Source organism: Struthio camelus, chromosome 5, assembly GCF_040807025.1.
Source record: "Struthio camelus isolate bStrCam1 chromosome 5, bStrCam1.hap1, whole genome shotgun sequence".
Classification (NCBI taxonomy): Eukaryota; Metazoa; Chordata; class Aves; order Struthioniformes; family Struthionidae; genus Struthio; species Struthio camelus.
Genome location: NC_090946.1, coordinates 75,959,778 through 75,984,868, shown reverse-complemented (window position 1 = coordinate 75,984,868; position 25,091 = coordinate 75,959,778). Strand labels below are relative to the sequence as shown.

The window sequence follows — 25,091 nt, the reverse complement described above, 5'->3', positions numbered from 1 at the left end:
TTGACAACAAGGGCACAAGGTGGCCCTTGTGAAAGTCTGAGGGATGACATAGATTAATTTGCCCCCAAAAATGAGAACATCTTTCCTTACAGGCAGGTGCTGCCATCAGTGCTTGCTGTTGGGCTTCTGGCATCTTTCTCCAAAGCAGCTGGACCTTAATTTGTCGGCTGTAAGAATAAATAGATCACTTTTTTCATGTGGTACCACATTAGACGTTGCCTATGCTTCCATACATATGCTGGCTGGTGGTTTCACAGTCCTTTGTTTCTGCAAGCGCTTCTCCACAAGCGTGGAAAAATTTCCTGAGCTGTGTGAGTCCACCTTTTCTTTACTGAATGTGACTGAATCTGAGCTATTACATCCTAGTTTGGTGTCATGCTGGGCACTTCCACGTTGCTTTACTCTAATAATCAACAGCCAGTAAATAGCAAGGACAGTTCATTTACAAGTTATTACTCCAAGACTGCTCATAAACCTAGAGTTCACAAGCCTGTAAACGCGCCTGCATTACCCCCAGTGACAGCAAAGGAAATCCCTGTTGGCTTTCAGTAGAGTTGGCCACGAGAGAAGAGGAGAAGGTAGTAACAGGGTGAGCAAAAGTAAATGGAGATAAAGCCAAAAGTAAAGCCTACAAATCTAGCAGAACAAGCTCAGCTCATAAATACGACCTACCAAGTGGATAGACCAAATAGCTTTTTTGCCTGGCAGAGGAAGACTGATAAACTTCCTAGTAGAAATACGCTATGACGTTTTCACAGGCAAGAGCCACTTATTTTGACATCCCGTTTGCTTGCATGAAAATGGGGTGGAAACTTCAGCACTAATACGTTAATCTAGACATCATCGTTACAAGCGCCAGCAGTTATTTGAACTGTCATTGTGGGCCATTTGGTCCCCTCTATATTCAGAGCCAGGAATCCAAACACAGCAGTTTGCCTGTAGCCAAAGTTAGGCCAACAGAACAGTTTTCTGGGGGTGATAGTTGCAAACTCTAGAGAAGTGATATGTGCAGCCAGGGTACTGTCAGATGATGAGATATATTAGCACAGTCGACAAAAATAAATAAAATTCAAAGCTTGATGGGGAAAACAGAGAACAAAGAAAGAGAAATGATTGGAACTGCACAGAAATCCACTGCAGAACCAGTAGGGGACAGAGGGCTATGAGGAGAATTAAAATGTGATGTGCAAGCTGCATAGATTTAGGGTATATTTTTCAAAAACTTCTTGCATTTCTTAGCCCATAAGTACACGGAGAGTAATGCTAGAACACCACTGGCCTTTTCATCCTGTCTTGGCATTTCCCACAGATCACCTTGAGCCAAAATGAGCTGTACAAACCATCAATATAACAGTTCAGTGTGGTTCCACAGACCTGCTGTGAAATATTTACCATGACCTCATGGACCACGGAGCACAGATAATAGTTTAGGAACCGTTACAGCATACCCTGCTGGCAGAGCATGCCTGAGATAGACTGGACTTCTATCCACACGGCTTATCTCCAAGCCCTATTAACTACTGGAACAAGGCAGCAACTTGTATCTGTACCAGGGCTTTTTGCCAGTGGAGCTCCATCAATCAGAGGCCACCATGAGATGGGCCAGCAACATTTACAGCAGAATCCTGAGCCTGAATAGAGGAAATTTCAAAGTGAACTGTAAGTTTTTAAAACACTGAAGACCTGACCTGATCTTTTGCACGCAGAACTAAGCTCAGTCTGCCTGAACTCAGGGCCAGCCAGCATGAGAGACAAAGCTGGATAGCTGTGGCAGTGCTGAAGTATAGCAAATGTCTCTTCATAGTCATCTGGCGTGTTAGATCACCAGCAACTCTATGTGCCCCCGCTGCCACACAGCTGCCACACAAGCGTCCTGCTTTGGAGGTTGTCTGCACCGGTCTGCAGGCTCTGAACAAATTAAACCAAGGACTGATAGCTTCATTGATGCTCACCTGCAGCCAACTTGGTATATTCCCAAAATCCACTTCAGCCAGCTGAGCAGTGCATGGATGACATATAGCTGCCGGAAAATTGCCTTCAGCTTAAGGATATATTGTCCCACAGTTGGTCCTTGAATAGAGCAAATCAACAGAAAGGGTTTGGCTCCTGCACCTGTTCACGTAGGGGCAGATTGAAGGATTGCCAAAAGTAGCAACCGGAAAAAATGACACACCTACATTAAGGACAGAAAGGGTACCTCCAGGAATCAGGGAAGCAGCATGTGTGGCCCACAGACTACTTAGAAGGGAGCTAAGAACGGCAAGCCTACTGTCAGTAGACTTAAGTTTACTTCACATAGTTCATACCTCCACTGGGAAATTTTTCAGAATCCATACATCACAAAAAGTTGAAAACCAGCACGCTGGGGAGGCTTTCTTCAAGTTAGTTCAAGTCAGGAGCCTGGGCCTGGTTCAAGGAATGAGATGGGGCCTCCGTCCGGTCTGCTGTCTGTGTTCACATCCGCTTCCCCCTTGGTATCCTGCTCCCTAGGTTCTTCCACCCATGGGTCACAAGCATTTCTTCTACCTCCATGCTCAAGAGCTACCTCTCTTTCAAGTTCCTGCAGGAGCCACACTGTATGCGATCTACCTCCTGAGTTCAGGAGCGAGAAGAAGGCACTCGGCCACCTTTCCCATAATCTCCTTCCCCCGTGCCTCACTGTGCCCCAGAGCCAAAGCAGCCCCAGCAGCCATGTGAGTATGGCCCGTCTTGTTCTAATCAGCAAGTCTGCTCCTCGTTGAGCCTTTCACGATGTCAGTCCTGTTCTGGTTATACGCTAGCAAAATTGCCAGACTGCTTTGCAAGCTCATAAAGCTGCTGAATAATCAAACACACTGACAGAGACTTTAAGTCTAGGAGATTTCAAACAGGACTTATTTCTCCAGTGTAGCAACTATTAGTTTCTACAACCTGGTAGGTTTTTTTCTTCTACAAAAGTCTTATCACTTAAAAAACATCAGCAAGAACCTATGTGATGTTTTTAAGCCTCTTATTTGCCGAAAGTAACTGTTCACCTTTCTCAGCCCTCATTAACTGCAGGTTGTGATCTGTCGATAGATGCCGGTCTTAGCCTGTGAGCGCGCAAACCATTTGCCTGTGCACTTTAAAACAAATCACAGCCCCTCTGCTCCAAGAATACCATTATTCTGAGTAACTTTCCCAATGAACGGTTCAAATCTTCCCACTGAGCAACGGGTGGAACTGGACTCCCTCCTCTTCTTTCCAAGTTGACTACTAATGATTTAAGCAGATTAACTGGTCAACAAAATGCCATTAACACAGATCATATCCTTGATAAGATAAGATTACACCGATTACAGAGATCAGCTAATAAAGGGGTTCATCCAAAGGCAACGAGAACGTTTTCTTCCATGTCAATGGGCTCAAAATGAAGCTCAAAGTGGCTTGTACTAAAGCAGTAATTGTGCCGAGTATGATCCATAAATCAAGCCGTGCTCTTCTTCCATCTGCAGCAGAACCTGGCCAACAACCCAGCACATGCTGGCACTCCTCTTCCTCCCCACCCCTCTAAGCACCTGCTGCACAGAACCATACTTTAAGCGCTACCATTTTACCTGCGATTACAGGACACCACGCTCTGAAAGGACAGATTGCCTGGGAGGCAATGCAGCTCCACCAAGACACATTGAATATCACCCACTTTCTAATGCTTCAGCACCCACAACAAATAAAGCAATAAAAAGCCTTCTGAGTGAATCAAGACTAGATATACCCCAGCAGGCACAGCGGGGAGGCAGGAACTGTTTGCTTGGGATTTCTAGCACCTAGTGAGTGTCAGCTGGTGGCTGCATAGACAGGCAAATGTCCATCAGTCTCTGGATATCCGAGTAGCAGCAACTTGTGCGGTTCATCTGACTTGGCTGTGTGGTAAGAAATAAGAGCTTGGCATAAAGCATTTGCTTTTGTTGTGACTTTAGGCTGCCTTCATTTTGGGTGGAATCTATCAGCTTGGTTTAGGATGCGTATGACACACCAGTCTGTCTAGCGCATTGGCATGTGAAGACTGAGGAGTATAAAAATGAATCCAGTGGCTTGTGCTTGCCTCTCACAAACAGCATCTCTCTGTTTCTCTCTTGCAGTAACTGTGACCGTGGGAGGACAACAGCACTTGCTGGGACTTTATGACACTGCAGGGCAGGTAAGTTACTGCAGTCCTTTCCCCCAGTTGTGTTTGTTAGTAGCGTAGCGCTGGGAGCGTTAGTGCTGTTTTTACAAATACTAACAATCATTTGTGAGCTGTAATGCTTGAACTGCTGACCTCCCACCTTCTGCTTTTTATTTTTGAGATAGCGCCTTCATTCTGGTTCAGCAGTCAAGTACAGACACCCGTACACCCCACTGAGGCTATATTTTGCCTAATCAAAAAAAAAAAAAGCCTGGTTAGCCTGTTCTGTATCCATACACCCAAATCCTATTGCAGGTACAATGTTTTATAAAAAGTCAGTGTTTTCTTACAGTTACCACATGATGGCATTGGAGGTACAGAGAAGAATTCCCGTTTCCAAGGCCAGAAAACTAATATAATATAGCACCAGGCTATCGGTCAACAGCTATTGACTTCTTAAGCGGTAACTACGGCAGACTGGCATCCATCTCAGCATCCCCCTGCTGGGACAAGAACGTCGATCACAAGAGCGTCTACCCCCTACGCTTACTTACATAGCGCAATTTAGAAGGCTTTTACCGTTTCCACTGTCCGTGGGCTGATACAGCGTGGTTCCATTAGCAGTTCGCAGAAGGCACCTGGCCTGTGGGCTGATTTCATCCCCTGGAGAGGACAGCAGAGCATTTCTCCGTGCTTTGCTCTGCCAGAAGAAGAACATGGTGCAGGGAGAAACACGTTCTCGTGATGAAAATTTCCGTCCCCTACCTCCCAAATGCCAGCAGCTGGCAGAATAAAGAAAAGACCACGGTCTGCACATTGACCTGGTGGGAAATCTCCTGCCAAGAGGGGAGGGAGCGGGGTCCGGGGTCCTTCCCAGCTGACAGGGTTCAGAGCAGGAGAGGAAAGCAGGTTCAGGAGCCTGCTTCGCCCTCCTGGGACAGGGCAGCTCTGGGTGCTGGGCTTTGCTTTCAGGAGCACTTTTTTATCTACGGCAGTCTGCTGTATAGTGCATGAACAATGCAGGAGGAGACTCTAACGTTTGCATAAGGCTATTTGTTATAGGATGTAGTTTGCAGCAGGGTGCAGAGAGGGCAAAAATTGCATCAGGACAGAAAAGCCTGCACTCAGCAGGACTGGGGCCTTTACGCTTTGGGTTTTGCTTTTATTCCTATTGCATATCTGTAGGCAGTAGTGGTTACTTCATAGCTAGCTTAGTATCAGTCACAGTCAGTCCGTCCTTTCTGTTTACACGTCCCAAGCAGGTGACCTGAAAGCCCACCCCAAAATATGACCCAAGTCCTCATCCTGTACAGGTAATTCAAGAAGGTGCGTGTTCAGTTATCTATTCTGCGTATGCGAACAGAGCTCAAAGTGTGCTTGCATCTGCCACGATTCAGCAGTAATGCAGCCTTTGCACATCAGACTAGAGTTATATTCAGCTCTCTGTTAGATTTTACCCAGTGCCTTAATATTTTAACTTCTTTTGTATGGCTGATGGTTCCACCTGTCACCCATTTCCTCAGCAACACATCCTCCTATTTGTCCTCCGGAGCCAAAAGAAACATAAATCTGTTTCTCTGACAAACTCCACCCTTCCCTCTGTACCTTAACAATCATTTTGCCATCTCCCACCTCAAATTAGCCAAGGCACCACCTGCCTTTGAAGGGCATTCCTAACTTGTCCGGAGCATTTTCATTTCAGATCTCAGTCCAGAGGCCACGGCCATCTAGGCAAAACTCAGTGCACTCAGTGCCTTGGTGAACAGATTATATCTCCACGGAGTCTGCAAGGATGATTTTTCCCACATGCTCAAGCTACAATGACAGATCATCTGGGTTGTTTCCTCCCTCCTTCTCCTTGCTTTGCGTGGCTTTCCAAAGACATCGGTGTGAAGTCATAGCCAAAAATAGCACTTGACATTACTATGCTATAAAACATATGCTAATGAAAGAACAATTGGAAAATGTACTCCTGCAGCAGGACCCTCTGTCAGCCTGAAGGGAGAGCTGGCAAAGACCCCGGGCCTGGGGTATCTGGTTTTCTGTATCCCAGGCACACAAAGTCCTAGGAGGAAAAAAAAAAAAAATGCCTCTTTTTTTTCCCCAAGCTGGACTCAGGTGCAGAGTCCTTTAAAGGGCTGACATGGCAGGGGCTGGATGGGACCAGGGGAGCGATCACGAGAGCAGCAGCTTAACGAAAACAAGCTCTGCTGTACTTTCTGTGCCGAGTGCTGCAAGGCTGCCAGGAGCGGGAGAGCAGGAGGGAGCGACGCTGGAAGGTCCCTGGCCGAGGTCTCTCCGCCACGGCTGGTGGCAGGAGCGTGACTCTGCCCGGCTCCAGCTCTGGCATTTCCACCCCAGCCCAACAACAAGACGGTGCAGCTGGGAAGCGTTGCGTTCCCCAAATCACAGGCAGCAAAGTGGGAGCATGAGCCAGGCAAACAAATTGCTCAAAGTCACCGAAAAGGCAGGGGCTGAGCTAAATGGAAGACGTTTTATCATTCTGCAAGCTCAGATTTCAGGCGGTGGGGCTATCACTCCAGCTGGGAGAAGGAGAAGGGTTGTAAAACATGGTATTATCAGCCCTTACCCTGCACATGGCAAAAACAACAGGGACCCGTGTCCATGCACAGAGGAGGGGCACCCCCATGCCGTGGATGCCACAGGCTCTGGTCCCACCACCCCGCACAGCTCCGGCAGTAAAGTAGTGCCCACCAAAGATTTCTGATTTCTGCAGTCGGCTCCCTGTAACAGCATTTGGTTCGACATGCCAATTAACAGTCAGGTAAAGCCCAGGCACATGAGGACTCACATCCCTTCCAAAATGTGTCATTAGCACCTCTGGATACGCCTGATACCTATGCCAATGTCCTGTCCCTTTTTTTCGCTTATTTGTTTGACTTTGACAACTGTCGAATGCATCTTCGAAACGATCCCTATGTGCCATATCTCATCACGGCCTGTTTCGAGGTTTCTTAGTCTTCTGCTGGAGCAGAGGGGAGCAGATACTGAGAGGGATGGGACCCTCACCTGATGTCGTTGGAAACTTCTGCCAGCCCACGGAGACAGGGATGGTAGAGGAGCCCCAGATCTGCTCTTAGGCATGACGTTTATGCTTGGCTGTGCTACCACGCCAGTGTGAGCTGCAGGGTGCCCCTCTCCCCTATGTGATGTGCAGCTATCCCTCCTCATTGCTTATATAATGCTCCGTGCTGCTAACACCAAATGGGAACACTCCTCCCCATGAAGTATTTGCTAGGAGCGACAAAGTAACAAGCAAAACAAAATTAAATGAGCGCTTCTGCAAGTAGCTGTCACCACCGGTGCTCATGGCTCTGAGTTGGTAATTTTAACAGTACAGTAGGTTCCAACCCCTCTAAAGGGCCATGTCTGGAATAGTGAAACTGCGTGTATTTAGCCAATTTCTTTCTAAAAATCCCAACTAACAGTTCCTCGAGGGTCTGCTGCCACCATGTGGCGGTTTCAGGAGGCTGATTTACTGTGATTAAGCCAAAAAAATGCAGAAAATGCCAAGCGCCTAGAATCAGCCCATGCTGACTGTGGCATAAGCGTACTTAACCTCAGCAAAGTCATCAGCTTTGATGTTCTGGGTTAAAATAACATCCCACAAGGAGGCAGGCATAAGGCCGGGCCTCCCTCACCCACAGCATCCACATAAAACTCCACTGTCAATATACTGTAATCACGCCTTTGATCCCATCTTCTTGGCATCTGCTCTGCTTCCCCTAACTCACCTGCTGGGAGCAGGGTGTCATCTCCAGAGCTTCATATTCATCTCCTCCACTGCCTGCTTTCTTCCTTCACTGCCTGCATCACTCATGCTCCCATAATCACCTCCAAATTTTCTTTCCTGTTGCCCCCCATACACGGAGTACTCACTCTGCTCACTCTTTCTTGAGCTGATATGACCAAATACCTCCTCTTGTCATGTAAATCCTTCTTCATATCAATGCTTTCTGTGCCCCTGGAAAGACATAGGTCAGTCAACATTTTAAAAAGGAAACAGATTACCTCTATCACTGAATTTCCCCAATGCACCGAGATAAGTTGGTATATGCACCAAGGGAAAATCCTCACTGAAGGACATAAGTCCCACATGAAGCTTTCCTGAATTAAACTGCCCCACATGAAAACTTCTTCTTACCCCTAGAGTCAAAGAGAGAATGACTTTTAACTAAGCCGAGCTAGAAAAGTATCACCAAATGAACTGTGCAGGGCTAACAGGGAAACTGGCAATAAGTGTTGCAAACCGCTGCGGTTCTGTGGCTGGAGGCAGTAACTAGGACTATATTCTTCCTGTTGAAGTGAATTTGGGACAATGGACATTCAGTTAGACAAAACAAAACATTTTGTTTGTGTTTTAGGATATTTATTAAACTTTTTTTTTTTAATGAGACAGAGCTAAATTTGGTCTCAAACTTCCTTTAGGAGTAACAAAAAATCAAGCTTTTTTTTTTTAGAAAAGGTTGGGGTAGGATGTTGTGATATAACTCGTTATTATTTTCCGGAAACTTGTGTCTGTTCAAAAGTAGTTTCAATTGCCTTAAAATTGCATACTTCAGTGAATGAAAAACTTAGGGAAAAAACCTTTACCCAACTCAGCTTCTAGTAATTAAGCCCTCACATTTGTTGACTCCACCAAAGGAAGACAGAAGCAAGGATGAATCTACTATCCACTCTGGACACACCGTGATGTAATCCTGCACCAGTTTCTCCTTTGGGGCAGATGGCAGCTTGGATTGCTGCTGCCCCTTCACATCGCTTTTCCCCATCTCAGACAAGTGTTCTCAAATCTGGGCAATAGAGTCTCTCTCTCTCTCTCTCTCTCTTTTTTTTTTCCAGTGGGATATTCACTATTTCATTATCAGTAAAGCAAAATTGCACTAGTAGAAGTTTCTGACAGCTATAACCAACACTGTGCAGCTGAGATTTTTGAGGCCTGCTTGGAGTGCAGAAGCTCTAAGCTAAAGCCTCAGGTCTAAGTCAACTTTGACAGCAAGCTGAATTATGGTTTCCCACACTCCAGCTTTGTGCTTCTTTCCCCCTTTTTAATTCTAGCCCTCCCAAAAAAAGAGCCCTCAAAACAGGTGTATCCCCACTAGAAGTATCTGTTTCATTGCACTGAAATTTTCTGACAGGCAGAAAAAAGTTGAAACAGAAAATTACCAACCAGCTACAGCTCCTTGTGCTCTCACTGGAGGCCAGCATATCCATTTCACACAGCTTGCAAAACCTCTGCTAGCTCTCCACATCTCAAGCCGGAAAAGTGACCCAAATTCTTGCTTGAAACTCGGTGATCAAAGCCAACTTACTGCACAACACGGCCGTGCTTTGAGCTGCTGGAAAATTCGCCCTCTTCACAACTACGGCAGAAAGAGTGGTAGCACTAGCACAGGTTGCCCAGAGAGGTTGTGGAGTCTCCTTCCCTGGAGATATTCAAAAGCCGTCTGGACACAATCCTGAGCAATGTACTCTAGGTGACCCTGGATGAGCAGGGGGGTTGGACTAGACGATCTCCAGAAGTCCCTTTCAGTCTCAACCGTTCTGTGATTCTGTGTGACGCTGTGAAAGAAGGCATTGCCCTTCACCAGACTGGGGCCTGTGGGAACATTAAATCACCACAAGTGCTTTACCCAGCCACCACCGGCTGGATTTGATCTGCTCTGTGCTTTCAAGACGCGAGTGTCTTATGCTGACTGACACACTGCTGAATACTGAATGCGTCTGTGATAGCACCAAACAGCCCAGAGACCCACATTGGTTGTGTATGGTCACGGCTGTAATACCTACTGGGAAGTAGAAAGCCCCTAATATTAACAGAAAAGCCCCTAGAGGTGCATGCCATCTGCAAATATTTGCTAGCGGCGAGAGTCAAATAATATTTCCTAGGGCACTATCATATTGCCTGACGGCCAAGGAACGTACGCACAACCTCAAGATCGATTTTTACACAAATGCCGTTTTTATTATACCACCAGTGACAGCCACTGTTTGAGTTTATCATTACCCTCTACATCGGCATCACCACAAATAACACCCAGACCACACACACAAATCAAACGTGCCCTTTAGCTCTCTCCATGAAGAGCTGCCGCCAAGCCCGATCTGCAGTTATCCTCCATATGGTAACGCTCTTGCCTTCTCTCTCTGGCAGGAGGACTACAACCAGCTGAGGCCCTTGTCTTACCCCAACACAGATGTGTTCCTGATCTGCTTCTCAGTGGTGAACCCTGCCTCCTACCACAACGTCCAGGAGGAGTGGGTTCCCGAGCTGAAAGTCTGCATGCCGAATGTGCCTTACGTCCTCATAGGAACGCAGGTATCTCTCCTGGGTGACAGCTATTTTTCTTCTCATGCCAAATTCAGCTGGGCTTGACAATTAGAGGAGAACTCAGGGACTATGAATGGAAACCAGCATGTGCATGTCCCACGTTGCAAGTCACCACTGACAAAACTCATCCCGTTTTTATACTCAAGCGTACATTAATATGGTATCAAGGCACAAATACTCATAGGGAGAAAAGATTTCTGACAGGCCTTTAGTGGGGAAAAATATATATATATCGAATTCTGTGGCTAGAAGCAGAAGCTAAACTTCAAACTAAGTTTTAAGAACAAGAATAATTAACCACTCAAATAACTTACTTAGAGACCTGGGAAGAAAACAGCCTCCCTCATTCTTTACATCAACACTGCAGTTACTGAGTCACCATCCAGCTTATGCTATATTAGACTAAACGATCAAAACATTTTATTTTGGCCATAAAAACCCATGAATCAATTAATCAAAAATACTTTAAACAAGGGACAAGGGTTTGTTTCCAAGACACAGAGTGGCCAGAGGCTCCGAGAACTATGGATACTGCTGTCTGGAAAATGTCCAAACACTGCTGCACTGGACAGTAACCTAAGCCAAGTTAGGAAAACAGATCAAATCCTGGTCAAAACTAGGATCTTTTTCACTAAAGAAAAGTCTAATCATTCAAACTTTGTTTTTTATGTTCCACGCTGGAATAAGCTAAAGCACCCATTTTAAAATATTAGTATTATTTTTTGGAACACACACTCTGAAAATGGATGGGTTTGAAACACCAGAATGTTTCACTTTGATATTTTCCATGGAAATAGAAGATTTTGTTTCAAGTCAGTCAGACCCTGAGCTGCATCTGTCTGGCCTGTCACAGTATTTCATGTATGATGCAGTGCAGGACCCCAGCAGCCTCCTTTTCCAACATGGTTCGGGCTTTTACAGGCACTTTCCAAGATGCCTTGTGCAAGTCACTGGAAAGAAGCACGATGCTGCGTCTTTACTATAGCGCAGTTATATGAGCTGTGGCTTCTAGAAAGGCCAATAACCAACCAGGTAGAACTAATTCATGTCAAATAGAAAATAGAAAAAAGGAAAATACATGTGCCATTCACTTTTGAAGTAGCATCTGAATTCAGGAGGGCAGATGTCCTTTTGCAGGGAGACTGTGGGTTTGCGAAGCTATGAATACCTGTTTCAAGTAAGGTGGTACTGAGCACTGGGTCTGTGTATTTTCCACCAGATTGATCTTCGTGATGATCCCAAAACTTTGGCTCGGCTACTTTACATGAAGGAGAAACCACTCACTTACGAGCACGGAGTGAAGCTAGCTAAAGAGGTAACATTTTCTTCTGAGGTCCCATGAAATCAGCTGATCACAGCTTTCCATTGGGTTTATTTCATCAATGGCAGACTTCTCTAGGGCTCGTTGGGTGGTCCCAGCCAGAGACCAAAGCCTGCATTCAGATCCGCTAGATCTGGACACGGACCGCAGCTCCCAAGCCTGCAGTTTTGCTGCAAGACCTGATCGAGCTCCAGGCAAAGCAGGGTGCAAGGTGCCCAGGGCAGCAGTTTGCAAAGGGGCAGCAAAACACATTTCACTGCCTACTTTACCTTGGCCAAAACCTGGAAAGTTCAACTAGAGGGAGGCCAGGGAGCAAGGAGAAAAAAACACTGACCTGCCCCAGCACAGGCAGCCACGGCCATAATTCCCAGCTCTTAAGAGCTGCCTTCCTGGCCACCTCCATAATGAGTCAACCTCGGCCCATAGCACTCCAGTCATGGCTATTCACCCTTGGGTGGTGGGAAAAGAGCGTGGAGAGGCAAACATTCAGTTTTGCTTATGGTGCTAAGAAATCATGAGCTGTGTCTAAACCCCATTAACTGGCAATAGAGCATGAGAATGCTGCAGCATCTTTCCTTCCTAAATGGGACATTTGCATCGAAAGCATCTCATATCCTTATGTTTGATTTAATAGCTTCCAAGTGCATTTCCCCATGCTTGGTAGCGACAACACAGGAACAGAAGTATCCCTTACAAAAACACTGACAACGCGATTCTTATTTACTATTCTCATTTATCTCACTTCTCGTTTATCTCAACTGTGCATTTTACTCATTGCACATCGAGCAGCAGAGAGGCCAATTCCAAGGCTTCTGTGCTACTATACCTTTCTCGCAGAGGGGGAGATGAGCTGAGAGACTCAGCTAATGACCCGTTTCCCACCCACCCGCAGCCAGCACCTCTTCGAAACCTGCTGCCATACAGAGGGGAGGCCAAGCTCCTGGCCCGGGAGGTGTTCAGCCAGAGACCAGGCTGCAGCCCACCATCTCTGCAAGGTTGGATGGGGATTCATCCTCCCTATTCTCCTCCTGTGATGAGATACAGGTGTTGCTGTTCACCCCACTCCCTCGCTCAAGATGACCTGAGCTTGTCCCTCAATCACACAGGAAGCTGGATATAAAACAGAGCAAAGGTCGTTTTTAAAGGTCTGGGCTGCCCTCTATGGCAGGGAGTGTGTATATGGAGACGGGTGCTGGAACGACGCTATTCCGTCTCTCCGAACGATGGTACTCACGCTTTCTCTCTTCTCTTTAAGATCGGAGCACAGTGCTACCTGGAGTGCTCAGCCCTCACCCAAAAAGGCCTTAAAACTGTCTTCGATGAAGCGATCCTCACCATTTTCCACCCCAAGAAGAAGAAGAAGCGTTGCGCAAAGTGCCACAGCTGCTGCACCATTGTGTGAAGTCACTCGGAAAGAAAAGTGAGACAAGTTCAGTGAAACCAAGCAGGTTAGAAAGGCAATGAAGGTCACATGCAACTGAAATGGGGAACATGACCAGAAAGGGGTCCTTTTTACCCAAAGAGGAGCCCTCCGTTCTGTGAAACCTCCAAGCTGTAGCACACTAGGCCAACTTATGTCTATGTGCTTTCCTAATCTTCCAGAGTTGTACGCAGCCTGTTGCAGACTGCACTGAGCCAATATAAACCAGGATGCCTGCTCCTGCTTGAGTCTTCACTTTAGGAATAAGGTGAAGGTGCTGTGCGGAAAAAAACCAACAAAGCATTACAGGTGACAAAAGAAACAAGAGAAACTCCATTTGTGGCCTTAAGCAAGAATTGATCAAAATTAGGAACTTACAGTACTTAGGAATTGAATTTGAATTGACTGAAAGCGCATGGAGATCTGTAGATTTCTAATATGTAAGATATACACTATAGGTAGGATGTACTTTTAAATTACTTTTCTTATAAGACTCGCTAGTTCAGGATATACGTTAGTTTGTTCAAACTACATGAAAGTAAAGGTGGAGCGATTACAGTTTGCTTTCACTTAACAGTGAAACTTCACAGTATCAGTATGTTGCTTCACTCAAGCTATCAAAATGGATCAACATTTACCTCCAGACTTAAGGAATGTTCTTACAACAAAAAAATGCAAATAACTGTATTTTTACAGGCGAATGTTCAGGCTGAGCCACGTTTCCATAAGCTGGGAGAGGAAGAGCAGAGCTAGTGAAAACTATCGCCTTAATGTACTGAAACAAGGAAATTCTGCCACCAAAGAATGTTGCCTAGACATGAATTGCCAATGTGGAACAATCTCCTTTCTGATCAGAGATCCTGAAAGAGTGGCATTGCAATGGCAACTGAAAATTTACTGTAGAGGGCAGCTGGATTTCCACATCTCACCCAGGAGACAAAAATAACAAAAACCAAAAAGCCAAAGGTCATGCAGATTTCCAGGGTTTTAAGGTGATCCAATTGCCTTAAAAAAAAAAAAAAAAGAAAGAAAGAAAAAAGGATCTCTTGTAAAGTAACCCATCACAGTGGAGTTGTAAACATGTCAATCAACTACAGTCCTTCCTGCTCCTTCTTCCCCCACTGTTCATTTGTTCTTCTTTTATTCCCATTTTTCCGTCTTTGTTATTAAGAGTACTGTTTAGGATGCAACGTGGCTGTGGTCCTCAGGAATGAACTCCCACAAGAACTGCAGAAAGATGGGCTACAGCAGATAGCACAGAGATGGGAAAGGCAAACCTTAAGGGAAAGGAAGCTGACTGCAAACTCTCCTCGCTGTTGAAACGAAGCATGCCTTTCTGCTACAGCTTCTCCAGGGAGCCCGTTCTTCTGCACATCACAGCAACACAGATGCACAGAGATGAACTCTAAGGGCATCTTGCTACTTGCATCCGCCTTCAGGTACCCTGACAATGCCATGAAACTGTCTTGTTAGGGACTTCATTTCCCAAACAGAAAAACACACTGCCAACAAATACAGGTTTCAAGACTTCTGATGTAGCTCCTTGATAAAGCAGCATCTATAGCGGGCATTTCCAGAGCTTCTAAGAGTAAGTAAAAGCAGAAGCAGAAGCGTAGCCTTCTAGCCCAGAGCAGTGGCCCGCCTCAGTGCTGCCGACCTGCTCCTCTCAAAGCACTGTACAGTGGCCAAGTCTACACAATTCTGTAATTAGTAGTGAATTATAAACTCAGTGCTCGCTCACTCAGAGCAATTAGTGACTTCTGCAGGACCCTGAATAAGAACAGCACCATGGATACAGAGAACGGAACAAGCAGGAGGCAATGCCCAGTCCAGCAGCCACTGAAACTTATGGATCCAAGCTCCTCCTTTCACTCTAGGACAATTTTTATCTACCATGGACACCAGTAGAAACCAGATCAAACACCCCAAAACATTTCCAAGCAGAGACCAACATGATCAAGTTTTGTGTAACTGTCTTGTTGCCTTTACCTAGGAGACGTTCACTAACCATCTCTTCTTGCTGCACAGTAGCACAGATGAAAATGAAGTTGTGATAAATCAAAGATATACCAAAGCAAGGTTTCCTTACTGTTGGCATTCATTGTGCATATCCTATATTTGGCTTTCTTATGTCCCAGACATTTGCTTCAAACAGCCGGACTGCTAGAACAGAGCTCAGAGCGAGGGCAGAGCTGAAGTCTGGTGAAAGAGTTAATGTCGTGCTGCGGAGGCTGCACTGCCGTCCCCGTGCGTAGCAGCGAGTGTTCACACAGCTGGGACACTGGCAGTCAGCTCAACTATAACATGTATAAAGATATCAGAGGAGCATGAGGAACATTAGGAATGGATTAAACACATACATATATAGGGAATGTTTGCTGATTTACAATCCGACTGTAAGTCCACTGAAACAAACAAACAAAAAAAAGAGTTAGAGCTTCGCTGTGCTGCCGTTTACTTCAGTGGAAATAAAATAGGACAATTATTTGTTGCACCTGATTCAGGTTGCTATAGAGTGCTAGCCTATATACAAGTCTCTGGGTAAAGTAAGTGAAGCCTGTTTTAGCTGAAGTGCAATGCAAACGCTCAGGTTGGAGCTGCCAGATATTCTTAGAGCTTCACGAAATGAAGAGAAAATAAAAATCAAGACTGACAGCTGAGCTTATCATAAAATAATGAGCATCCTGGAAAAGTGCAATATAGCATTCCCAGCATGCATCAGAGAAAGCCACAAATAATCAACTGACATTTTTGTGTGCCGCCTAGTATCAGGGAGGCCTATTAACACTAATGGTCTGGCATAGCATAGGCACATTAAATCAGAAATGAAATAGGCAGTTATAGTATTAATATGACTGCAGTAGTTTGAGGAAAATTAATGAAAAAACATACTGTGATGCAGAAGCTCAAATGCTACTGTCCTAATGTATTGAGTTTTAGAACCCTGAACAAATCATTGCACAGCAGTGAAAGCAGATAGAAAAGTATTATTATGCATACACAAAATGTTACGGCAAAGCAGGCTTTTCTCTGCACAGTCAAGCATATCAAGTCTGTGTGGCAGTAAAATTGCAAGTTTTTCAAGCTGATGGTGACCAAAATTTGACATTCGGGCACTGCAAGGGTGAGAGAGTGGTTAAAATCCACTGAGAAACAGCCTCTGCACTCCATTTATTTTTAATTTCACTCCCAACAGAAATAACAGTTTCAAAATGGAGCTCATTAATGCAGGTCCCACAAACGTTACACCTGTGTCAGGCTACGTACACGCACTTATCCATGCAACGTGGCATTTACTCAAGGAGCTGCTCTGTTACACCGAGCAGTTTAACAGCTTACACTTTTAAACTGCTGTTGTGGGAAGGAAAGAATAGCACAGGCCAATAGGTTTTAGCAACATATTGTAAGCAGACTTAAGGAGACTCTTTGACTATCTGGCAAATCATACCTAATACCTTTTCTAAGAGCCAAGAGATGGTGTGTGAATAGACCGCAAAGCTTATTTTCAGGAATATCAAAACAGCAGGCACAGCGCAAGCACAGGCATAAGAAAAGACAGAGAAACTTCAAGTTATTTTTAAGCACCTTTAGTAACAAGAAAATCAGTAAACGTTTGCCAGGTGAAAGGAGCTGGGTTTTCTCACTGTAAGATTAGCTGAAAATCAGATCCCAATCCCATCTTCAAAGGAATAGAGTTAGGAGAGTTGTAAAGAGCCATAAAGGAGACAACGTCTCCCTAACGCAACCAATGACAAAGCCTTTCCTGACAGAGCTGCCTTTGTTAGTAGTCAGCTTTCTTTTCAAAAACACTCATAACTTAAAAAAAAGATCTGCTAGATCCTAGAAAACCTATCTCCTTCGGCCTCTTCTGAAACCTTAATGTTCTGTCAGGATTTGTTAGCCTTAATTAGTAGTTTCAAATAGATAGAGGTCCCAAAGGGTTTTCATACAGACTCCTGCGAGGAATATCAACACATTGGAGACTTGTTATCATACTAAAACAGCCTACAGAAATTACTGCCCCCTCAAAGCACGGTTAAAACAGTATTTGTGCCGTATCACCACTTCCAGCTTAACCTGAAGCACGTTCCACAAAGACTCATATAGTTGACCCTGTGCCTCCCAGGGCTCAGCAGAGATTGGGAAAGCATGGAAACAAGGATCCAGCCCTACACACGTCCATCAAGGACCATTTGCTCAAGCAGGTATAGGCCCCTATACATATACGTACAGGTATGTGTATCCTCCAGGAGCGGCGGGTAGCAGTTTTCCAGCTGAGAAGCTCACCCTGGTTGTCCAAGGTGGTAAACGCTCTCAGATTTTCTCTCTCTGCCCTTTAAATACCCACTATCACAGTAACACGTAGCTCATGAACAATCTATTAAATCAGACCAAGGAACCAAAAGCTTTTGTCTCACTTAGCCTCAAATTAGGCCCAGTCTCAACAACAGTGGCATAACGTGAATCTTTCCATGGACTTACACAAGTGCTGGACCTGACGCTAGCCTCCTGCCCCATTAATAAGCCAGGAGAGAGCTTGACACAAAGGGTTAGCGTAGCCAAGATAGGAACCTCCCATTGCTGCAGGAACTGCAGAATTCCCAGGGAGTCCAGCAAGACGATCAAAACAATCATTTCAGCAGCTGTCACTGATATTTCTCACCCTTTTTTACCTCTTTCAAAGCACTGCTTCTGTTCAAAATAAACAAAGACTTAAATATAGCACTGCATCTTAATATGTAATAAAATTATTTCAAATGCATTTAAGGAGCCAGATTATGGCAGTTTTCCTCACACTGCAGAGAACCTTACTGCACAAGGAATTGTCTCCAATTTCCTTGCCTCTCTTTCAATCCCAACGGTACCACTCATGTAAATGAGGGAGCCTGAACTGCACCTTCAGTGATTTGTCCATATACTTAGCCTACAACAAAATCTCTTCTAACTCCTTCAGTGATGATGGCGACCTGTGTTCCTCCCAAAAGCAGTGATTTCCCGTTCCCAGCATGCTGTACAAATCACCTGCGTTCTGTCATGCTCAGCACCATAACCCGTCAGATATCTGCAAACTCCAAGGCAGCATAGTGGAGAAGAAACAAGTAATGAACTGGGAAAGGAGTCAAGCCTTGAGCATGTCACCACACAAACCAAGCGCAACTCCCCAGAAACAATCATTGCAACACAACTCCAGGCAAGGAGCTAAAAATTCCCCTCGGGGGGGGGGGGGGGGTAGGAAAATCTCTGCAGTTTACAGAAGGGAAGCTTTGCTCCTGGTGATTGTCTGTTGATAAAGACAAATGGGCTTCATTTTCCATTGAAAGCAAGCTGCCAAGATCTCATCCAAGATATTGTCCCATGGCTCCAGAGACCCAATTTGAGAACCCTTTGAAGGAGCTTAGAAAAGGTTGCAGAAATGCTTGCAAATAATTTCTACCACTGCCTTCCCTCATCACACCCAGGCTTGCACACAGCAAGCAATACAGTGGCCAATTATATTGACAGCGTTTGTCTAGCAGATGCGTTTTCACTGAGTGAGCTGCTGCTTTCTAACAAAAAAGTCCCTCTAACTCGGATACGAAAAATGCCTGGTTGCTTATGCAGCTTATTTGTTGTAGCCTACGCCCTTTTCTGCAGCTTTTTTTCCATAGTGGCGCAGTTAAGTGCATTTTGATTCACAGTATTGAAACTTCACCCGGATTAAAACTAAATAGTTACGGCAACAATTCGTCTCGAGCCAAAGCAATGCACCGTATGCTAACGTTGGCCCACGGACCATTTGTTCAATACACAGGTAGAACACAGGAATCTTGCTGCACACTCTTTGCTCCCTGTATTTTCCTTTTCCCTAAAGAGGATTTGTAATTTCTTGTATGCTGCTTAAAAAAGAAATCTGGAAATAACAGTATGTTTTCTTGGTTCACAACTCTAGCAGGAACGGAGGAGCGTCTGCTGTGACAGGAGGTGAGCATGGAGAAACCTATGTCAAATAATTCAGACACGTTTGTGCTCTGTGTAAAAATGAAGACAAAATCCCTATAATAGATACTAATTTTCCTTGTAGGGAATAAAGATCCTCTGAAGGCAGGACAAAGTCTCCCACTGATTTTGGTAATGGCTTGTGATCTAAGCTCCCCTCACCCAGCAAAACAAGACATGAATAGAAACGTTTTTGCCTGGAGGTGGGGAAAAAGCACTGATTAGGAGTAACGAATGCGATAGCAAGATAGCATCTATTCTTCTGCCTCAGGGAGTGCTGTAAAATCAGTGCCCAGAGCCACAGCCAGTCAGTTTGATCCTCAAACTTAAATTTAAGATACTAAGGGGACTCCCATAACTACCATGGAAAATTCTTTGAATTCTATTTTGTAGTTTCAGTTAAAGCTTTCAGAAACACAAATAAGGATATTTTTCCTGGACAAATCTAGGAATCCCAAGACAACCGTGAAAAGAATCAGAACATGAACCTCGTCGTAACTGCAAAATGAGCTGACAAACATAAGATCATAGAGAAACAAGCAAAAATTGTATGAATTGCTGTCAATGGTAAAACATTTGTTTGACTTTGAAGATACGTGTTAACAAGAATAACTCTGAGGATGATCTCCCCTCCTCTTCCAGAATGTGCAGACCATAACGCAGGGTTTGGCTGCCTCTTCTAACTATAATTTTAGGGCAGCATTTTTAAAGATGCTGCATGTTGGCTTCATTTCGATTCTCATGGAGACAATGGAAAATTTCAATGGGGTCTACATGTGACTAACGTGGAAAGCATTTCAGAATTTCTTTGTTAAATTTCCTCCTTTTCTGCCCTATTATCCTGGCTGTCCAAGCTTTGAGCACACAGATACATTGAACCAGCTCCAAGAATCTTTTATACCTTTTGGCTGCTGGCTGTTGCCTTCCAGCAGAAGTCAGGCATCTGGAGACTTTGCTGATCTGAGCTTTAGCTCAAGCTTTGGAGACTGGATTTGTAACTTTGTCTGAAGATGAAAAGGATTACTTTAACAGTGTAATATTCAAGAGCAATAGGCATCTTTGCTCAGTTTGACATTGCATTGATTGGTGTCACTTAATTTCATCTCATCCCTGTGGAACGGTAGCAGTCAGGATGCCAGATTTAATTTTGTATTTGGTTTTGCCAAATATCAGTTTGAGCTGATATTTGAGCCCACAAATACCAGCTCTGGTGAATTTGGAGTCAACAGTTGTCACCGGTCTGCAGTCTCCAGGTCTCTCAACCCAATAGCTAATTGTACTGAAAGCATGTAGAAATTTTTGTCTGAAGTCTGCCAGAGCAGTTGGGGTTTAAGCCATATCCGTAGCAGGGCTGCCATGCTGGCTCTCCCAGCACTTCCCTGAAACAGGGAGCTGCTGAAACAGCATTACAGACGCGGCAGGCGCAGAACCGCTCTAGCCAGCCCGCGTAGTGGGCAAGTGGGGTAAACAAGCCCAAACTTTCCCCAAACTTGTAAATACTAAATCATTAATAAGCAATAGCATAAAACTACACAAAAGAGGAAAGATGCTGGCAATGTCTTCTTCGCTCACGAGCAGAAGCGACCCGAGGTGGCGAGCCAAGGTGGGCAGGTGGGAAATGCTACAGAGCAGGGCACAGCGTGGCAGCCGCGCTACCCCGCCAGGGTGGCGCGAGCCCAGCGCGCGGCCTCGGAGCTGCCTCCGTGGAGTCACGCCGGGACGCCTGCGGCTCGGCAGCACCGTGCGGACTGGGAGGGCACCGAAGAGGAAGGCTGCCAGCGAGGAGCAGGGAGGTAGACCTCAGCTGGTCACCGAGTGCAAGGATAACTGAATCCAGTTTTACCTGTGATGATGTTGATGCACTTGTTAAAAACAAGCATTTCATTGCAAAGAGATTCCCTGCTTTCCTGAGAACACACAGACAAGAACATTTCTTTTCTTTCTGTTTTCCTAATATTTCAACAATACTTAAATTAACAGTGAAACAGGTTATTCTTATTGAATTTGTTTGTGAAGCAAATGTCATGGCCTCAGCTTAAATGTCAAATGTCATGACCTCAGTTTTCAGTAGTTTAAGAAAAAGAGTCATTTACTCCAGTTCATAAGAGCAAGTGAAAAATTGTAACGTGCAATATTTCTGGAATACGGGGCTGGTAAAACCAAAGGATTAGTACTAGAAAGCTGTGCCTGACCTTTGAGAGGCTTTTTTTTTTTCCCAAAGATGAACTAAATCTTCAAAATGTACATCAAAGCAATAAAATTTCAAACCACGGAAATGCCGTTTTCCAGCAATTATGTTTTGCTATTTTAAAAAAATCATGTAAACAGTATTAGTTTTCTATTTACAGCACATGATTCTGTACTCTTTTGCTTATCCTCTTTTAAACATGTAATTATTGTATATTATAACTGCACATTAATATCCTCTATTGTACATAGTTCATTTTAACAAAATAAATGTGTTACTAAGTATTTTGACAGCATCATTTGGAAAAGGCGTTCTGCTCTATTTATTTTCCCAGATGCGATGCGAATCGCTTACATCTTGCAGGATGTTTCAGGTAGGAAAGATATGCACAAACATGTAGGATTGCTTCTGGATAGTCCACGAACCAGCTGCACCTTCCAGTGTCCCCCCACAACAATGCAGGAAGTTGAACAAGAGGTGACAATGCCGAGGTCTGCTTGGGCTCAGATGTGCTCTTATTGGGAAACTGATGCTTAGCCAAATCCTCCGCAGCTCAGAAGCATGGGAACATGCAACTGCGGGACCTGCTGGTCCGGTTCCCCAAAGGCACCCAGCCTGCAGCTCCACTTGGGTCCCAGGGTGTCTGTCAACATGTGGTTGGAGATTGTCAGTCTCCCATTCTCCAGCAGTATTAAGATAGTTGTTTTGTTGCTCCTTCAAGTACAACATTACTGTTGTTTTTTTTTTAATAAAGGGTACTTAGCAGAGGATACTGTCTGAGGTCTCCACTGTCACAGCACCATCAAAGGATTTTTTTTGTCCCCTGAGTGAATATTTAAAGGCTTTTAGAGAGGAGCTAGTGTGAGGCAGCCTCGGAGATGCTGGAGCTCTCTTGGTAAAGCAGCTAGGAAAAGCATTAGCCCAAGCACTAGGAGTTTTGAGGGTAGTTTGTTACTCTCTGACAAACCTAACACCTGGACAATAAAAACCTCCCACAAATGCTTACTGATAGCAAGGAAGACGACAAGTTACATAACTTTCAGCCAGACAGACAGGGCAGGGGGAGGCTGGAGAGGAAGTGAAATGCTTAAAGGGATGAAGAAATGACAGAAGGAAAGACAAGTCCTTAAGTGCTGGACTGGAATCAAGAATATGACCTGCTCCGTTTCTCCAGGGATTCAGCACAGAGATGTGGCTCTTGTTTAAAAAAAAAAAAAAAAAAAAAAGAAGAAAAGAAAAAGAAAGAAAAAGAAAGAAAAAGAAAATAGGCTGCCTTTGTTACCCAGCTTTTCCCTTCCATTGATTTCAAGATCAGAAGCAATCATATTGACCAGTTAGTCTGGTTTTCAGTTTAAGACCATAAATCCCATCACTGCTGAATGAAGTCTCTAATACTGACTGGGCTAAAGCAAATTTCATCAGAGAAAGACCCGCTTCAGACTTGCCACGCTCCCCCAGCTTGTGAACCTCAGCAGGCTTAGTCAGCTTCTCCTAGGGCAACTCGCTCTCAGAGCAAGGACAAAAGGTTGCAAGGTCTGTTCCTAAAAAAAACAAAGGCATCACAGCCCAAATCCCCAGCTACTATAAACTGATACATCCCCAGAGGAGTCAGGACAATTGACAAGAGCAGAGCATGAGGCCTGGAATATGTTTTATTTACCTGTCCCTGGAGGAAGCTGGCGTTAGTCACCACACTTACTAAGGCCACACCAGGTCCACGAAGAAGCGGTGTGGAGGACAGGTCCCTCTGTGGTTAATAACAAGGTGTCAAGTGCATCCTCCAGAGCACAAAGTCCTTAAACTGCTGCCTGCTAAAGCCGGGCGGCAATAACTTGGGAAGGACACCTCTGTACAGGCCCAGATGTTTACACATTTCCTTGAGCATCCGCTACCGGCTGCTGTCTGGGACAGGATATTGGGCTAGATGGCCCTTTGCTCCAACCCAGTACGACAGTTCTCATGTTTTTAAGCGAGGACAATGAGAACGGGAGGGAGCTGCCTATCCCATCCTCCTAAAAGAAAGCCAGTCAAGGCAGGAAACACTGGTCCAGAGCCTCTTCCTGCTCTCCCTCTCACTGTGAGTAATTCATCTTTGAGGACGAGGTTAAAATATACTCCTGGCTGATTTCTGACATGCTCCTAGCTGGATGCAATATCTGCTGCAAGGGAAGAAGGGGAGTTGAATCTCAAGACCCGGTGGACCCCCAGCAGGAGTAAAAGCACTATCATTTTCAGTGTCCAGAAGGGAAACAGTGGCACGAAGAAATCCACTGAGGAGCCACTGCTCATCCGGCAGGTTTATGGAAGAGCCAAGACCTGAATCTGAGTCACACAACTCTTCTCCATATCTGCACCTTCCCCTTTCTGAGCAGGCAGACATAACCATCTCCCCTCTTACAGAAAGCCATTCGCTGCAACAGATGTTTCAAGCCAGGGGTTGCAGCTCTGTGAACGGTTCAACATGAAGGCTTTGTGAAGGAGGTAGAGACTCTCTGGTCCCTGCTTTGCAAAGACAGTTCTCCCAGGGAAGTCAAGTTCCCTTTATACATTCTGGAGTAAAATTTCTTTCCCTTGTTTCTGGGTAGTAAAAGCAGAGCCAGATTAAGCATGTAAGGGCACATTGCACTTTTAAGAGGTTCACATTGCAATTTGTGAGGATTTTTGACTGGTGCTTGTGGTCAGTGTCCAGGTGAAGGGGATAGCCAAAGTGCCACACACAAGCACTGGGGAGATGTAATATCTCCTTGGCAGACGTAATATCTAAGGTCTGATCGCCTCTGTGACAAACACTCCTCGCAAACTGGTACAACACAGACAGAAGGGTCGTTCAATTGCCTTGGATAGGTGGGAAGATGGAGTTTAAATCAGTGGCTTTAAGGAGCATTAAGGTGCCCCTGAGGAGATGAAGGCAGCCTGGGAAGGGGTCTTCTCACCCCTTGGACCACGTGGGCTCTTTTGATTGCCCTCAAATTTTAACTTGGATGTAACATCCCAGCTGCAGCATAAAAGAATGTGGAAGTCAAAAGAGCTGATTTCAAGTGCTGAAATTGGTGAGAATTTAACAGAATGACTCTGTAGGGTAAAAACTTCTGAAAAGAGCCCAGATTTGCAATTATTGGCAGCAGGAATGAAGTTGGCTCCTTGAAGCTTACTGTGGTATGCCCCACGTATAGGAATCCAGCAGAGCTCAATGAAGAGAGATGTTCAAGTGAAATGGGTTGGTGGTCTCTGGCATTCATGGTACTTTTGTCACCCACAGCAAATCCGCAGCCTCCCCATTCACTTTCGCTCTTCTCCTTAAAAGATCGTCTAGAAGTGTTAGCTTGGTTTCCGGCAATACATTCTTCCCACTCCTCCTCTTCTGCCTCCCGGTCTGGCTGTTACCGCATCAGTCAAGACCTTCCTTCACATGTAGCAGAGCTTTCTTCTAGGCAGTAGACAAGTTTCTACTGCCTCGCTATATCTGGGTACGGTCCATATTTCCTGCTGGCTGCAAAGGAAGTTTGCCACTCTCTAACCCTACCCCTAGTCCTGGGACCGCAGCGCAGCCAGACTCTGTGAGAGAAATTCAGCAAAGCAAATGACTTCACATCAGCACTGAGGAGATATTTTGCAGGTGTTCACATCTCTGGCAAAGAGTTTGCAGCAGCTTATACATGTTCTGAGTGAGAAGCCTCTATGCATAAATAAAGAGGGACACGTTGCTTT

General features: G+C 45.1%; 1 protein-coding gene across 1 annotated transcript in view; it reads left to right on the top strand.

The window, feature by feature from the left end:
- The window catches only part of RHOJ (ras homolog family member J), a 59,768-nt gene extending 41,834 nt beyond the window's left edge, over positions 1-17,934 (top strand). The window contains exons 2-5 of the mRNA XM_009670703.2: positions 4,101-4,159; positions 10,302-10,466; positions 11,698-11,793; positions 13,055-17,934. Coding sequence (XP_009668998.1) covers positions 4,101-4,159; positions 10,302-10,466; positions 11,698-11,793; positions 13,055-13,201 — 467 coding nt within the window. The 3' untranslated portion in view covers positions 13,202-17,934. The remainder of the gene's footprint in view (positions 1-4,100; positions 4,160-10,301; positions 10,467-11,697; positions 11,794-13,054) is intronic.
- The last annotated feature ends 7,157 nt before the right edge of the window (positions 17,935-25,091 follow it).